This window comes from Triticum dicoccoides, chromosome 7A (assembly GCF_002162155.2).
Source record: "Triticum dicoccoides isolate Atlit2015 ecotype Zavitan chromosome 7A, WEW_v2.0, whole genome shotgun sequence".
Classification (NCBI taxonomy): domain Eukaryota; kingdom Viridiplantae; phylum Streptophyta; class Magnoliopsida; order Poales; family Poaceae; genus Triticum; species Triticum dicoccoides.
The window spans coordinates 151,471,085-151,484,897 of record NC_041392.1 but is presented as its reverse complement, the minus strand read 5'-3'; the positions used below and the strand labels follow the sequence as shown (position 1 = coordinate 151,484,897).

Sequence of the window (13,813 nt, the reverse complement as noted above, 5' to 3'; positions counted from 1 at the left end):
GGCTACTGGCTAGGCACCAGCGGCAGGGACCCGCCGAACAGCACCCCCACGCCCGGCTTCTGGCTGGGATCCAGCGGCAGGGACCCGCCGAGCAGCACCCCCACGCCGGGCTACTGGCTGGGCTCCAGCACCAGGCACCCGCCGAGCAGCACCCCCACGCCCGGCAACTGGCTGGGCTCCAGCGCCAGGCACCCCCCGAGCAGCACCCGCACGGCCAGAGACATGACCAGAAACAGGGGCACGGCCTGTATTAGAACCTCCACGGTCGATGCCCCGTCCACGACCAGTAGCAGCCTGCCCACGGCCACGCCCACGACCACGACCACCTATCAACCCAGTACCAGCCTCAAACACGCCTTGACCCCGAGACACAACCGGATCACGAGGCATGTCAACAACCAGACAACATCGTCCCGAACACTGGACAAATAAGAAGCTGGACCCATGTAACTGCACACAGCATAACGTCAGGCACTCAAGTATAGAAAGTATACCACATCATAGACATGCACCAGCAACATAATCAGGCAAAGGATAAGAATTATATTGAAGAAAGGAACAACTACCATCCACACGTCATTACAAACAGCCATGTATCATAGTGTACATACACAACGATCTGAATGTAGACTAAACAGACTCAGTAAAGAAACAACTACTAGCTAACAACCCCAAAGATAACACAACCTATCCATGAAGTACATCTAGAAGCTGCAGGCTGTAGACACCAACCTAGCATGTAGCATCTGCTGCCGTGAAGCAGCATTGACGTCACCCACAGCAGCAGATGCATCACCACCAACAACAGAACCCGAAGATCGAACCAGCGAGGCTGCTAAAACAACCGCGGAGCGTGCAAGCTCTCGATAGGTCATCATACCATGGTAGTTGTAATCTAAGACAACAAACCCATACAAACCCTGTAAAAAACAAATGGCCTGGAAAGCAGCATCATTGTAAAGAGAAAGATACCCCACACCGTCCTGGGACCAGAAAAACCTCCTCACAGTCAAGGCATCGCTTCCAAGGACATGGACCTCTATTTCCACCCCTCCGATTACGACCCCATCATCCATGACCTCTCGTAAGTACGAATGAAAGGGCAAACGACACCGTGAGGCAACGACATCTAACATGTGCACATAAGAACAACTCACGACAAACATCCTGCCAACACAAGAAAGAACCCAAAATGAGCAAACTCCACACCAAAAAAAACATCAAGCAAGGACAAAAGTTAGACCTTCATGATTCAGGCTAGAGGCCCTTTAAATAAGAAAACAGAACTTAAATATAGTTTCCCTTGCAGTATGTACAGTACTGAACTACACATGTGACCTTGCAATACACATACGACTCAGCTGCAAGCGCGCGGCATAAGAGCATATAGGCCAACCGATAAGGATGCTAACTCCATTATCGCAACGCCATATTGTCTGGACGAGCAGAAGAAAATACAAAACTGAAATTCCATGACAGTACTGCTATCTTGTCTGCATATAAGGCATCAGACAAAACAAAATGGCCACACCCTGTACCATGAAGCGAAGCAAAAGCCCTTCTAAAAGACAACAACAATAACCATATCACAACTATCACCAGACTGCAACTATCATCAATATCCGTGTTGGAAAAAACACCAAGAACTATCAGACTACAACACATATCCCTTTACAGCATATACGGAACGGCGAAGGCCAGGTGAGAGAGAGGAATCACCTGCAAGGAAACCAGCGAGACAGTCCGTACACCAGCAGCGGCACGACCCACCAGCTAGATAACCAGAACCACGGACAGGTCCTAATCAGGACGGATCAACCAGCAAAACCTAAGCAGATCCATGGGGGAAAAATCAGTCCAGCACCCGCACAACACATCACGAACGCCCAGGCAAACAACCGATCAAATAACTACCTGGGCCATCTCAAAGGCCTCTCCGGCGACTCCAAAGGCAGATCCTCCGCCGCGCCACTGACCCAATTGCAAGACAGGCAGAAACGTAAGAGAAGAGGCGAATAGAACAAGCGAAGAGAGAAGGGGGAAGACCACCTGAGAACGGCGCACCGAGGAGGACGAACGGCTGTTAGAGGAGGAGGACGAGATCCGGAGCAGGAGCGCAGGGGGAGCGACGAAGGGGGAGCGGCGGAGGCAAAGCGAGCGGGGCGAATGGGAGGAGCAGTGCGGTGGAGGGGAAACGAATGAGGCGAATGGGAGGAGGAGTAGCCAGGCCGCGACCAATCCACGGGCGACACGCAGCGCCACAAAAAATGAAATCCCGAAATTACCCTCCGCGGGGCGACGAATTAACAGGCGGTGGCATGGGCGGGGGGAGGAGATATTTACCGCCCGCGCAGCCGATCGACATACGCAGCCCACGCCCAGGCACGGCGACCGACAGGTGTGGCCCACAGAAGAGAGGGCCACCCAGCAGCGAGACGAGGGCCATATCGCGGCGTGTGGAAAAACGCTGGAAAACGAGGGAAAGCCGACTGTTCATTGTAGCAGTGTCACCGGGTCGATCCGACGGCCGATATCGATCAGGAGGGAGATCAAACAGTCCAGGACGCATCAAAAAACGGATCCGACGGTCAGTAATCGCTAAGCTATGAGAACGCCCATGTTCTCCCAAGTAACATATTTCCATTGTAGCAGTGTCACCGGGTCGATCCGACGGCCGATATCGATCAGGAGGGAGATCAAACAGTCCAGGACGCATCAAAAAACGGATCCGACGGTCAGTAATCGCTAAGCTATGAGAACGCCCATGTTCTCCCAAGTAACATATTTCCTGATCTGTCACCGGATATCACTAGTACTAGTAGTACACAAATTTTTGTAAAAGCAGTACCTAGGAATAGCATCGCTCCATTTTTCTTTTCGAGAGCAGGTTTTCACGTAGCATGCGTACGTGTCGATGCCACGCCGGCATGAAGACACAGCTCACGCGGGCGCGCCGCGCGTTCTCTCCTTCCTCTCGAGAAGACGCGCGAGTAGGCTCTCGTGCGGCACGCTCGTCCCGAACGCGGCGGCGAGCTCGTCGAAGGCGACCAGGCTGGCGTGCACTCGCGGAAGCGCGCCTGCCTCGACGATCTCTTCCCCGGCCACGGAGGAGAGCACCCTGGTCCCGGCGGCACACGAGCCCAGAACGACGTCCAGCAGCCCGGGCTCCCGCCCGTGCAAGAACGGCCCCTCGCCCCCGCCGCCGCCGCCGAGCGGGAAGTCCCTCTGGATTCCCGCCTCCATCACCGCCATCCGGTCTTTCATCTCCCTCACCAGCCCCGCCCGCTCCTCCCCGCCCGCCGCGAACAAGACGAGGTGCGAGAGCGGCGACACCTCGTCGTGGAAGAACCTCGCCCAGAACCTGGCCGCGGCACGCTCGCGGGGCCGGTCCCGCGGCGGGAGAAGCCGCCCCGCACGACCGGCCCACGCCTCGTCGACGTACTCGAGGATGACGAGCGACTCGGAGAGGGCGCGGCCGTCGACGACGAGCACGGGGACCTTGCCGCCGTGGACGGGGTTCAGGCGCAGCAGCGCCTCGCTCTTGCGCTCCAGGTCCTCCTCCGCGTACTCGTAGCGCACGCCCTTGAGCTCCAGCGCGTTCCGGGCCATGGTGGCGTGGGCGCTCCCCCACGCGCCGTACAGCTTCACCTCCCTGGGCTCCTCGGGGGCTGCCATGATTTTCCTCCGGCGCTATGATTTCCGGCGTTGCGTGGCCCGTGTCTGCTAAATAGTGATCCCACTGCGTATCTTCTTGCGCTTCACGATGTTGATATGCTTTTTTAGCTAAGTCTCGATCGAGGACGTGTCGGCACACTGCAGTTGGAGTGGCGATATTTGAACGTTGCCGGGCTTGTTCGGCAAGAAGATGACTAGCTGGTCTGCTTGTCAACATTGACTCGATTTGTGTCTTCTCAGGATTTTTTTTCGAAAAGGGGTTCTTCCCGGCCTCTGCATCAAAATGATGCATACGGCCATCTTATTATCAAAACAAAAGGTTCCACAAAAGTTCGAAAGTCTCAAACTGGAAAAACTGAAAAAGAAAGCTCACACAGAGCCAAAAAGGGCTAGATACACAAACTAGCCGAAACGAAGACGCCACAACCGGCTGGCTAAAGAGAGATAGGTAAACTAATTGTCTATCCTATTACATGACCGTCATCCAAACCGGTTGAAGATATCCCGAGCTACCATCTCCCAGCGGATAGATCCAGTAACCAAATGCCCCCTGGCCTCCATCGGAGTGAGTAGCGACCACGAACGGATCACTGCCGTGGCTCGGAAAATAACCTGCAAAAAATGAATACGTGATGTTCTGTTAAAGACCAAATCATTTCTGCAATTCCAGATAGTCCACAGCAAAGCGCAAACTCCAACACGAATATGTCTCGCTAAGTCACGCTCAACCCCATCAAGTCATGTCCCAAATAATATGTTGGCAGAATTTGGTGGAGTAATATTAAAAGCAATGTGGACCGAGCGCCAAAGAACTTGGGCTAACGGGCAATCAAGAAAGAGGTGTTTGATTGTTTCATCCCGATCACAGAAATTACACCTAGTAGGTCATGTCCAATTACGCTTTATCAAGTTGTCCTTTGTTAAAATAACTTGTTTATGGACAAACCACATAAACACTTTTATTTTCAATGGAACTTTGACCGCCCAAACATGCTTGAAGGTAGGAATGGAGCTCGAATTAATAATATTAATGTACATTGATTTAACTATGAATACTCAGACCTAGTCAGCTTCCAGCGTAATTCATCGGGTTGTTGAGAAAGCTGAACCTCTATCAGTCTCCTAACTAGATGGAGTCATTCTTCCCAACGATTGCCCGCTAGCGACCGTCTGAATTGAACATTAAGGGGGATAGATTGAAATACCGTCGCAACGAACACCTCGCGTCGTTGAACAATACGATATAAAGACGGATATTGAATGGCCAAAGGTGTCTCTCCGAGCCAAGTATCCTCCCAGAAACGCGTACCGGCATCGTTGCCAATAATAAACTTTGTTCTATGAAACAAGGATTATTTGACTTTCATTAATCCCTTCCAGAAAGGTAAGTCTGTCGGCCTAACTGTCACCTGGGACAAAGTTTTTGTCTGAAGGTATTTACTACGAAGGATTTGCGCCCACGTGGCATCAGTTTCAGTGGACAACTTCCACAACCACTTACTAAGAAGGCATATGTTCTTAACTTTAAGATTCTCAATACCAAGACCCCCTTAGTCTTTCGGTCTACAGATGATATCCCATTTAGCGATTAGTGGTGGTAGAACAATCTTTTTCAAGTCTAGCCAAAAATGTGGCGTGGATGACATCCATCAAGGAAAAGGTGTCACTTTGACTAGTACTAGTGGCTGGGGCGCGCCCTGCCGCGCCTCCTTTGCGTGACTGGGTGTACTAATCTTGTTGTATTATTTGTTAACATCTGTGTGCAGTCCAAATGAGCGCCAATTGCTTAAAAGGAAATACACTTAACAGAACTGCAATATTAGAGTGTTCAGCCATAAAACATAGCAAGCAGAGCAAGCTAGTGGGTCTATATTAACAGAAGCACATGAGACACGTCCAGCGGTTGAAATCAAAGATGAACATCTTCCAAAAGGTGGATGATCTTCAAAAGAGGCAGAGTCTGACGGATCATCAGAACTAAGGCATATCAAGTCTTAGAGAGAGACTAAACACGACACATGTATCATATGTATAGCCGGTAGCTGATGTCGACGGTGGTGCAGCTAGAGATAATGCACAGTGAGAGAGGCGGCTTGCACTTGAAATGAAGGCGCGGGAGTCACCTAACAAAGCACCTGTGAGGGTAAGCTTACATCAACATTTATGAAGCAACAAAACTTTAAAGTATATTTGGTTTTTCACTTCTGATTTAGAAAAAACTAATCCCATGATGCTTTGTTTATAATATTTGTAAGAGATCAAAGCTTGGAACTGGATCATATGATCCTAACGGGATAGGTCCATTCTATTTCATCATTCTCCCAATATTTGCTCGCTTACTGACAACAAAAATATTTAGATAAGAAACTGCATGTGCTAGCAACTGTTGCTTCCTACCAGTTGAGGTGCAGTTCTAGCTACACACCACATAATGAATTTGAGTTATTAATGGCAAAGAACCTACAAATAAGCTACACGAAGTCAATGGTTAGCCTCAGATCAATTACAGAGGCAAAAGCTTTCAACCAGGAGCCATTGTAATTAAAATGAACTTGTTTTTTTTGTCTACAGAACTTGAAGAAACTGACCACACAATATAGGAGAAGGCATCTGCAAGGAATGGCTCTATCTACAGGTGAATCAAGCAGTGAGCTACACACAGAAATAACAAAGTCTTATCTAGCTTCAAATTTGAGGCTGGAGCATATTAACTATGACAGACCACTCCAGAAATAATTCTCCATTCCTATCTATATGACCTACTCAGTTTAAGAAAAAGAGCATTCAGATTAGATCAATATTAGTTCTATGTAAATATAAAAATCTAGCAAAGTCCTTGGTGGTTTGTACATGTTATTAAATGGTACCATGGCATGTGGGTTCAAGGTACACATAATTTATAAATGGTTATAATAATAAGATTCTAATCTTCACACTAATTTGTAAATGTTTGTACATGGTAGCACAACAGATTAGAATCAGACCTCTATTGAAGGTAGGTGTGAGACAGATATGATTTTCTCCTTATATTACATCATTCCTTGCAGTTTGAGGGAAATGTATGTCTCGAGTAAAGCATAAGCATATACTACAAAGAAACTAAGAGTCCATGGTGGCATTCTGTAACGCCCACGGTGCGGCTATATCTCCCACGTGTCGAGGCACGACTTAGAGGCATAACCGCATGGTGGTTTTGTCGCAAGAGGGGTAATCTTCACACAATCACATGTACTGAATAAGAAAGGGATAAAGAGTTGGCTTACAATCGCCACTTCACACAAATAACAAGTTAAACATACATCATCCAGAGTACAATCAAGGTCCGACTACAGAACCAAAATAAAAAAAGACAACCCCAAATGCTAGATCCCCGATCATCCCAACTGGGCACAACTACTGATCATCAGGAAACAAGACCAAGGTCCTCATCAAACTCCCACTTGAGTTCGGTTGCGTCACCTGCACTGGTATCATCGGTACCTGCAACTGTTTGGAAGTATCCGTGAGTCAGAAGGACTCACCAATCTCACACCCACGAGATCAAGACTATTTAAGCTTATGGGTAGGAGGTGGTAATGAGGTGGAGCTGCAGCAAGCGCTAAGCAAATATGGTGGCTAACATACGCAAGTAAGAGTAAGATGAGAAGCTACACAATGGCCGTGAAGCTACAAGTGATCAAGAAGTGATCCTGAAACTACTTACGTTCAAAGATAACACAAAACCGTGTTCATTTCCCGGACTCCGCCGAAAAGAGACCATCACGGCTACACACGCGGTTGATTCATTCTAATTAAGTCAAGTGTCAAGTTCTCTACAACCGGATATTAACAAATTCCCATCTGCCACATAACCACGGACACGGCTCTAGAAAGTTTATACCCTGCAGGGGTGTCCCAACTTAGCCATCACAAGCTCTCATGATCAACGAAGGATATTCCTTCTCCTAGAAAGACCCGATCAGTCTCGGAATCCCGGTTATAAGATATTTCGACAATGGTAAAACAAGACCAGCAAGACCGCCTGAATGTGCGGACAAATCCCGATAGGAGCTGCACATATCTCGTTCTCAGGGCACACCGGATAAGACATCCTATGAGTAAAACCAGCCCTCAAGTTTCTCTGAGGTGGCCCCGCAGTCTACTCAGTTCATACCAACACTTAGAGAAGCACTGGCCCGGGGGGTTAAATAAAGATGACCCTCGGGCTCGCGAAAACCCAAGGGAAAGTTATAGGTTGTTAGGAAAATGTAAAACCAAGGTTGGGCCTTGCTGGAGGAGTTTTATTCAAAGTGGACTGTCAAGGGGGTCCCATAACCCCAACCGTGTAAGGAACGCAAAATTAAGAAACATAACACCGGTATGACAGAAACTAGGGCGATAAGAGTGGGACAAAACACCAGGCATAAGGCCGAGCCTTCCACCCTTTACCAAGTATATAGATGCATTAATTAAATAAGAGATATTGTGATATCCCAACAAAATCATGTTCCAACATGACAACCTGCAAGACACCTGCAACTAGCAACACTATAAGAGGGGCTGAGCAAAGCGGTAACATAGCCAAACAACGGTTTGCTTGGAAGGTGGGTTAGAGGCTTGACATGACAATATGAGAGGCATGATAAACAAGTGGTAGGTAACGCGACATAGCGATAGAGCGAACAACTAGCAAGCAAAGATAGAAGTGATATCGAGGGTATGGTCATCTTGCATGAGATCCCGCTAGGAAGAAGAACGAGTCCATGAAGAAGACAAATGGACATAGTCGAACGAAACCTCACAACTCCGGAACAAAACCGAAGCTAACGAGAGAAGCAAACCGGAAAAAAGCAAACAACATGGTAAACAACCATCACATAAACATGGCACAATGCACAACCAAGTATGATGCATGTCCGTTTTAAAGAGGCATGGCATGACAAGGCAATTTGCAACAAACAAAACTACAAGTTAAGTGGAGCTCAATATGCATCGAGTTGCATATTGACAAAACACCACATGACTTATTTAGTTCTCTCCCGTTTATGTACCCAACAATATTAAATGTTATTAAATATGGCAAGAGGTGAAGCATAAGAAAACTACCTATCTAGGCAATTTAAATGAGGCCGGAAGCAACAAACAACAATTCCAGAAAGTCCCCATATGCAATATTTGAATTTGGTACTGTTCTGCCATAAACACAATTTTAGAGTTATTAAACATGCAAAGGAATGCCACCATGTTAAACTATGCATTTTTCTAGACAAGATGCATATAAAGTTTATTAAATTTCGAATTACGGTTATTTAGTTATGAATTGAGCCATTTTAACATGCCATTTATGCAAATTTAAACAAACAACATTTTTAAACATGGATGAAAGTGGCATATTATGAAACTAGAGGAAAATCTAAGCATTTTACATATATAGTTTGTTTAAATTGAATGCATGCATATTTAGTTATTAACAATGCAAAACAGTGGCATTTCTGTAAATAAGAATGCATTGGAAAATACTAAAATACATAGACTGGGAAAAAATATGCACGGGCCAGATTGCAGCGGCCTAGGAGGACTTGGCCCGAGTGAGCGCTGAGTGTGTGTGAGACAGAGAGGATGACGAGTGGGGTCCCATTGTCATAGAGGGGAGATAGGCAAAAATTGGGGTTCTAAATATGTTCCCGGGGGGGTTCGAACCAGGGTCTGCGGGTTAAGCGGGCGAGGGTCGGGCTAGGCTCTGAGTGTTTGAAACAGGGGAGGCAGGGTTCCTTTTGAACTAGCACAAAGCGGAAGATGGCTTCCTCTTCGTTGCCAGAGAAGAAGGTGACGACGCCGGCGAGCAACGGCGGAACAGTAGGGCTCAGGATGCGACAACGGGGTTGCGGAACAGGGGCACGGTGAGGCTGCAAGGGCGCGGGAACGAATGTCTGCTACTAGCCGGTGTCATGCGCGTGCGCGCGCGGCAGAATAAGGGCTTCGAGAATGAGCTCGAGCAGGAGCTCGTCTCGGACGCGACAGCGAGGCACGGCGAGGCGCTGGCTGTGTGCATGAGCACGTATGTCGTGCATCATGCAGGAGCACGGAGGCCGACACTTGCGGGGAGAGTTGTGGTACGCGTGCGGGCATGCGCAAGCAGGAAACAGAGAGAGAGAGAGAGAGAGAGAGAGAGAGAGAGAGAGAGAGAGAGAGAGAGAGAGAACAAAGGAGCACACCGGCGCGTGCGAGCAGGACAGGGGAAAGCTCGTCGGAGGAAACTCCGGTGACCAAAAGCCACGACGGAGGGGCGCGATCGATGCACGGGACAAACCCGCACTCCCACGTGCCACCCGCGGCATCGAACAACGACAAAGACATCGCCAGCGTCGGGAGGACAGAGGCGGCGGAGACCAACCCAACACGGCAAACGGCGGGGTGAAACGGGTAACTAGCTGGAAGAAAAACGCACCTACAGAGGATCCTAAGCCTATCAATACAAGGAAATGGGCAGGAGGCCACCGGAGGAGCTCCCGCGACAATGACGCACAGCGACATGCGAGGCCGGGAAGGAATCGGGAGGGACAAGACGCAAACGAGCAAGAAAAAGGCATGAGGAGGATCGGGTGCTCACCACGGCGTGCTTGGCTTGCCGAGAGGTGGTCGGAGACGGTCGGAATCGAGGAAGAAGCAGATCGGCTGCAGGGGAACAAGACGAAGTAGAGGAAGGAGAGGACGTCGTGGAAGAAGACGATCGCGTTTCCCTTGTCCCCATCTGGCTCTTGATCTGCTTGTAGTCGAAGGAGACTCTGTCGGGGAGCCGACCAGGAGCGAAGACAACGACGGAGGAGGGCTATGGCTGCGGCGGATCCATGAGAGTGCTTCGGAAGCTCTCTGGGTGGAAGGGGCAACGACTATGGTGGCGTGGCTTGGACCTACTTGGTGGCGGCGGCACGGAGAGGGAGAGAGGGAAACCCTAGGGCGCGGGGTTGCGGTCTTTAAAGGAGGGGAGGCGCAAGGCCGTAGCTGCCCTCGTGGCCATGTGCCTCTGGTCGAGGAGTTTTATTGTGAGAGGGAAACGAGCGAAGGAGGAGGAAGCACAGTAACGAAGGGAGGCTGACAGACAGGCCCCGCGTGGGTGAAAGTGGCTGGCGGCGAAGGAGCTGCTGCTGGGCCGCGGCACTAGTGGGCTGGAGGATGATGCTACTGGTGCTAGAAGGCTGGGGTCCAGGTAAAGCCCATCTCCTGTTACTTTCAAATATCTGTTTATTTATAAATAAACAAATAAAAGGGAAAAGACCAAGGTTTCTGGAGAAGAATAAGGAGGAAGTAAAAATATTCCTAGGCTCCTGGATTTATGAAGGATTTTAATAAAATGGTTTGGGCATTTTTAAGGCTAGAAAAATAATTCACGTTTGAATTAAATTCAAACTTGAGCCATTTTTGAACCCAACCAAAACACATCCAAATGAGCTGAAATTTGGAGAGGTGACTATTGGCATCATTTGGGATTTATAGGGAAAGGCTGAACATTTTCCTGAACAGGAAAAATGTCACAAGAAAATATAAATGGAATAAAGAGGAAAGGGGAAGTTAGATGGGATAGGAACTTGGGTGAACTTGATGAATGGCTGCGGGTATGTGCATGGTGAAGAAATGAGGTGAAGATAAGAAGAAGAGGGTTCACACAAGAACACACAACAAAATTTAAATATGCAAACCAAGGTATGATGATCATGGCATAAACATATAGGAATGAAATATGCAAAACAATTATGATAATACAACAAACATAAAAAACACACGACAACAACTACAATAAATGGAAGGCAACTGGAGCATCGGTCTCGGGGCGTCACACATTCAGAATAATAAGAAAAATATAATGAAGAACAAAACTTACTAACCTGAAAGCAGCCACATATGGTATAATTGTTCCATATCGAATGCTGAAAAAAAATCATCTTATTAGCTATGGAAGTTCAACAATTGTAAATATAGTTCATTTTAGTAATGTAATGCCCAGGAAAAAAACATCAAAACTGTCCAAACCCATCATTTCACCTTCTCATTTTCAATGTTAAAAGCATGGACCGCACAAACTTCTGTCTTAATACAGCTCTCATTGCACAAGAAAATTAAGAACATGGAGATAGGAGAATATGTAACCAGTGCATGGTCCATCTCAACCCTCGATGAAGAACCACCAAGCATACTTGAACAACCAAGAAACAACTGAAGCGGAAGCTCGAGGTAGGAATCATTCAAAATCTGCACCATATGTGATATTAAATGTGTATATCCACGAGGAAATAAGCACCGGCAACAAAAGAGGAATGAATTGAGAGTACCTTGCTTTCAGGATTAGCAGGTTTAACACCATTTGTTGATTGAGCCATGAAACATTGACCAAAACTTGATCGACTGCGCCTACAAGTACAACACGCACGCCACACAACACAAGGGGAAACACCAAATTAGCGGTCAACAACCCATCTCACTACAATATACACATCAAACCCAATCCAATCGGTGCAATGAAAGATTCAAAACCCACTCACCATGTCATCGCCATCAAACCTCTGAGAACCATTTGTAGAACCTTGCGGCGGTCGGTTGGCTCACCATCCTCACTCCTATAACAGCGACAACGACAACCATTAACAATTTATAACTATTTTGAATTAGACAAAAGGGGTTGGCAGCCCCCAGATTTAGGAGTGCAGGTTTAATTAGCGTTCATCTCAAACAAAGAAATATTCATGGCTTCCTTACTTAACTTGTGCTAGAGTTGCAGATGGAAGTTGATGGTCCTTACGTTGCCAAGAAGAACAAGGCGATGATATTAGCAAATTAAGTGCAGCTCTAGCACCCTGTGCATGAAATGTATCATGTATCAAACCATCAATTAACTGCCGAAAAACATAAATGTACCATGTGAAGATATAATAACTTCACGAGCGAACTCAATGAGTGTGAACCAACAGAGTGTGGATCACCACAGATTCTGCAGTCAACAACCTTCAGGACAGAGAGAAAATAGTTTCACATATTCTCAGATGGTCAGCATCAGGCAAACACAGGAGATTATACAGATAATTGCATTATGAAATACTCTATAAAGAAGTAAATCACAATATGCTATTATGATTGCAAGTAATTTTTCTGTAACAGTCTTGCCCCTATTTGATTTTTGATGACTAAAGATATGTAAAATGTACGACACGGAAAATAGAGAAATCATGTTGATGAATAAATTTATAGAGTATATAACCACAGTTACTAAAACAAATCAGAATAGTATCGCGTCAAGTTGATCCGAGAAGGTGGTTAAATAGACTAACATGTCTGTGTACCATTTCTCGTTTCTAATTTTAGCACAAGTCAATTCGTCATGATACACTGGATACACACACACATAGTATGCTCTACCTAGTCTCAGTCATCCAAAACTGAACCAAAATGTGCTGCACACACAGTTTGCTCTAGTTTCAGCCATAGCATCTAAGACAGGAGTTTAACCAAAACGAGATGTGTACAAACTGAAACAAAGTATAACCAAAATGTACAAACTGCAGTTGATGTTCAGATATGGGAGTAGATGGGGGAGACGGGAAGCTCACCATGTTGGTGTTGCGTGGAAGGTAAAGAGGGATGTTGGTCTGCTCCTCTGGCCGCTCTACCTGCAGAGATGAGACGAGACGAGACGATGTCTCTGTCCACCGCCTCATCCCCACGCGGCCACGCCATCTCCTTCCTCGATCCAAATCCAACACACACACACACACACACACACACACAAAGAGAAAATGGATTTCATTGTGGGCTGCTCCTCCCATGGCCACCCTCCGCCTGTTGGACATCATCTCGTTCTCGCACCCCGGCCTCAAGCGCTCTGGTTCCGTCGCGACCGGCTCGTCCACGCTGTGCACGCTGAGCCTCGACGGGAGGGGAGTGGGCAGTGGCGACGGTGAAGTCAGGGAAGGAGGGCGTCGCGGGGAAGTGCCAGCCCACATGGTCCTTCACCAGTGGGTGGTTCCCGGCATCGCCCTCTTCCGGCAACGCCACCCTGCATCTCCTCGTGTTCACCATCTCCCGCAGCGGTGGCGCGGCGCGTCGAGCAGCCGGCCACCGCGAGGAGGCCGCTGCACGGACCCGACGCTGCAGCTCCTCTTCGTCTTGT

At 47.9% G+C, this 13,813-nt stretch overlaps 2 protein-coding genes across 2 annotated transcripts in view; both read right to left on the bottom strand.

Moving 5' to 3' along the window:
* The window catches only part of LOC119328431, an 11,850-nt gene extending 9,641 nt beyond the window's left edge, over nucleotides 1-2,209 (bottom strand). Inside the window, exons 1-3 of the mRNA XM_037601419.1 lie at nucleotides 2,050-2,209; nucleotides 1,915-1,971; nucleotides 1,720-1,828 (exon numbers count right to left, since the gene is read on the bottom strand). The gene's annotated coding sequence lies outside the window, so the exon portion shown is untranslated. The remainder of the gene's footprint in view (nucleotides 1-1,719; nucleotides 1,829-1,914; nucleotides 1,972-2,049) is intronic.
* Nucleotides 2,210-2,940: 731 nt separating this feature from the next.
* Nucleotides 2,941-3,675, bottom strand: LOC119333313 (glutathione S-transferase U10-like). The gene has a single exon (XM_037606253.1). It carries the CDS (start codon nucleotides 3,673-3,675, stop codon nucleotides 2,941-2,943), a length of 735 nt encoding a protein of 244 aa, XP_037462150.1.
* Between the last annotated feature and the right edge of the window lie 10,138 nt (nucleotides 3,676-13,813).

Coding starts and splice junctions, on each gene's coding strand:
- LOC119333313 (XM_037606253.1), bottom strand. CDS start 3,675: ATGGCAGCCCCCGAGGAGCCCAGGGAGGTGAAGCTGTACGGCGCGTGG.